The sequence below is a fragment of the Protobothrops mucrosquamatus genome, unplaced genomic scaffold (genome assembly GCF_001527695.2).
Source record: "Protobothrops mucrosquamatus isolate PMUCROS unplaced genomic scaffold, P.Mucros_1.0 scaffold6653, whole genome shotgun sequence".
NCBI classification, from domain to species: Eukaryota; Metazoa; Chordata; class Lepidosauria; order Squamata; family Viperidae; genus Protobothrops; species Protobothrops mucrosquamatus.
This window is the reverse complement of record NW_015392473.1, coordinates 1-2,388: the sequence shown is the minus strand read 5'-3', so window position 1 is coordinate 2,388 and position 2,388 is coordinate 1. Positions and strand designations below refer to the sequence as shown.

The window sequence follows — 2,388 nt, the reverse complement described above, 5'->3', positions numbered from 1 at the left end:
GATCCGGGATCACCCGGATCTCTGGGGGTAGTTCGTTCCAGAGGGTGGGAGCTCCCACCGAGAAGGCCCTCCCCCTGGAGGTCGCCAGCCGGCACTGTCTAGCTGACGGCACCCTGAGGAGACCCACTCTGTGGGAGCGTACCGGCCGATGGGAGGTAATCTGCGGCAGAAGGCGGTCTCGGAGATATCCAGGTCCGATATCCATGGTCCGATGCCATGGAGAAACAAAGCACTGATGACAGGGCCTGCTGAATTGTACAAGGGGAGAGCTTTAAACTCCCAACAGAACAGCCCCCTGCTAGATTGGAGAGTTGAGACTGGATTCCAGCACCACAGCATTCAACTAATTCGGCTACAGAGGATGACTGAGTAACTGACTGCTATTTTTCATCTGGTCTCTTGCAGTAGAACAAAGCCGGTAGCCTTGAGTTCACGGAACCCAGAATGGAACAGGAGGTTGAGCGCACATCCCACGTCTTCTGCTGAACTCAGATGAATATCTTCTTGAAAAGATACGCTATGCAAAATGTAGGGATGTTGGTTCTTAACGTGGAGTCTTACAAAGTGCCCAGATGGTATTTTTGCCTCAGCTCAAGCCTGGGGGCTTTTTTTAATTAGATGTTTCTATTTTCTGAATAGTCAGCCCCTGGGGCTATGTTTCATAAATAAAAATTTAAAATAACTTTTTTCGGCCTGTCTTAATGCATAATGAATCTACTGGTTACAGAAAACACACACACATAACACATTTCTTGCTTGCTTGCTTCTTCCGCTTTCTGCGGTCTCCAACCTTCATTCCCTTGACCTACTTGGAGTGCTTTCAGGACAATCAATTTACCTGGTGTGTGTTGGGCTTCTCTCTAGTATGTACCTTGTCTAGTCTTCAGTTGGTTTCAGGTTTGCTTGAGGCTACGTGTTATTAAATACACCAAGATGGGAATGGAGGTCCTCAAGAGGCTGCCAGTTTTGAGAAAGAGGTATATTCAGGAGCGCTATCTTAGTACATGATCTTTCTCTACTTACATCTACTTAGGCCTTCCATTATGGAAGTACCCAAATACTGAACTGCCTGTTATTTACTTCTTTAGAAAAATAGCAAGACTTGCAATTTCAAAATAACAAAAGATGTTGTATAGGAGGACAGCTGTGTGGTAGGCCCAAATCACAAGCACCTTTTTTAAAGTAAAGAATGTTGCTGAAAGGCATTTAGCTACAGCCCACTTATCAGATGCATGGAGTGGCTAAACTGATGTAGGATTTAAATTGGGATAAGAAGGGGAAGAGGAAGGGAAGATGGTGATTATGCAGATTATATGCGAGTCAGATTACATGCCACTCTTTCGAAGACAGCAAAATCCACATTTTGGACAGAGAGGACCGTTGGTTATTGAGAGGTCAGAGGCCATCTATGTCAAATCTGAACAGCCCTTTCTCAACACGGGGAGGGATATGACATCATCTATCTCCAGTCTAGAACACAGTCCTTTCAACAGTTCCAAGAAGGCTCCATGCCCCTTTGCCCCTCAGGTGATCCTGATGACCCAGATAAACCTCCAGGTGGCATCAACAACTCTCTAAAAGAATGCAAATGACCAGCTGCCTGCAAGGAGCATATTATAAACCCTTCCATTCCTCACCATCTAGTCAGAGCTGAAGAAGCTTCTTGGATGAGAAGTGAAATGTCTTCAAAGAAAAACGAAGTCCAGTTGCCTCCTGAAAAAGCGCCTTTGGGATAACTATGACCTGGATGACTGAGAATCTCCATAGACAGACTTCCTAAGATAAATTGGAAATTTCACCAACATTTTAACCATGGATGTTGAGGCAACTACATCATCCTCCACAAATTTGGACATCAAGCTATCATGTTTTGCCACTGACTGATTGTATGTTGCTACATGACATCACCTTTGACAACATATCTTCAGTCAGCAATATTTGAAGGTATATTACATACATGGCTTCACATTTGTGAACATCTTCATGTCTGACGTAGTATACCTGCTCCTTTTAGTTGAGATTCATTGAAGACGTTTAAACATCTGGAGCCTTGGAAATGAATAATCGAATTTTTCCCCATCTATTAAAAAAATCCACTTTGTTGTCATGATAAAAAATAATGGATGCAAACAATATATTATTTAGGAACCGATAAATCACTATGTCTGCTGCATGTCTCCAGTTTCCACCCAGAATATAGTATTGAATATATCTATTGGATCTACATTACAATTCCATTTGTTCTGGCCAACTTGCAGAGATGTGCAACTGATGGATTAAACTGGACATTCTAAAGATAATTCACCTAAATTCAGTAGACAACTCAACAGAGCCACATCAATCCCCAGGGAAAATGTATTAAAATACTACAAAAATACAACATCACTG

At 42.8% G+C, this 2,388-nt stretch overlaps 1 protein-coding gene across 1 annotated transcript in view; it reads left to right on the top strand.

Moving 5' to 3' along the window:
- Positions 1-661, top strand: part of LOC107300314 (ATP-dependent RNA helicase DDX39A-like) — a 4,695-nt gene extending 4,034 nt beyond the window's left edge. The window contains exon 3 of the mRNA XM_015829649.1: positions 406-661. Coding sequence (XP_015685135.1) covers positions 406-422 — 17 coding nt within the window. The 3' untranslated portion in view covers positions 423-661. The remainder of the gene's footprint in view (positions 1-405) is intronic.
- The last annotated feature ends 1,727 nt before the right edge of the window (positions 662-2,388 follow it).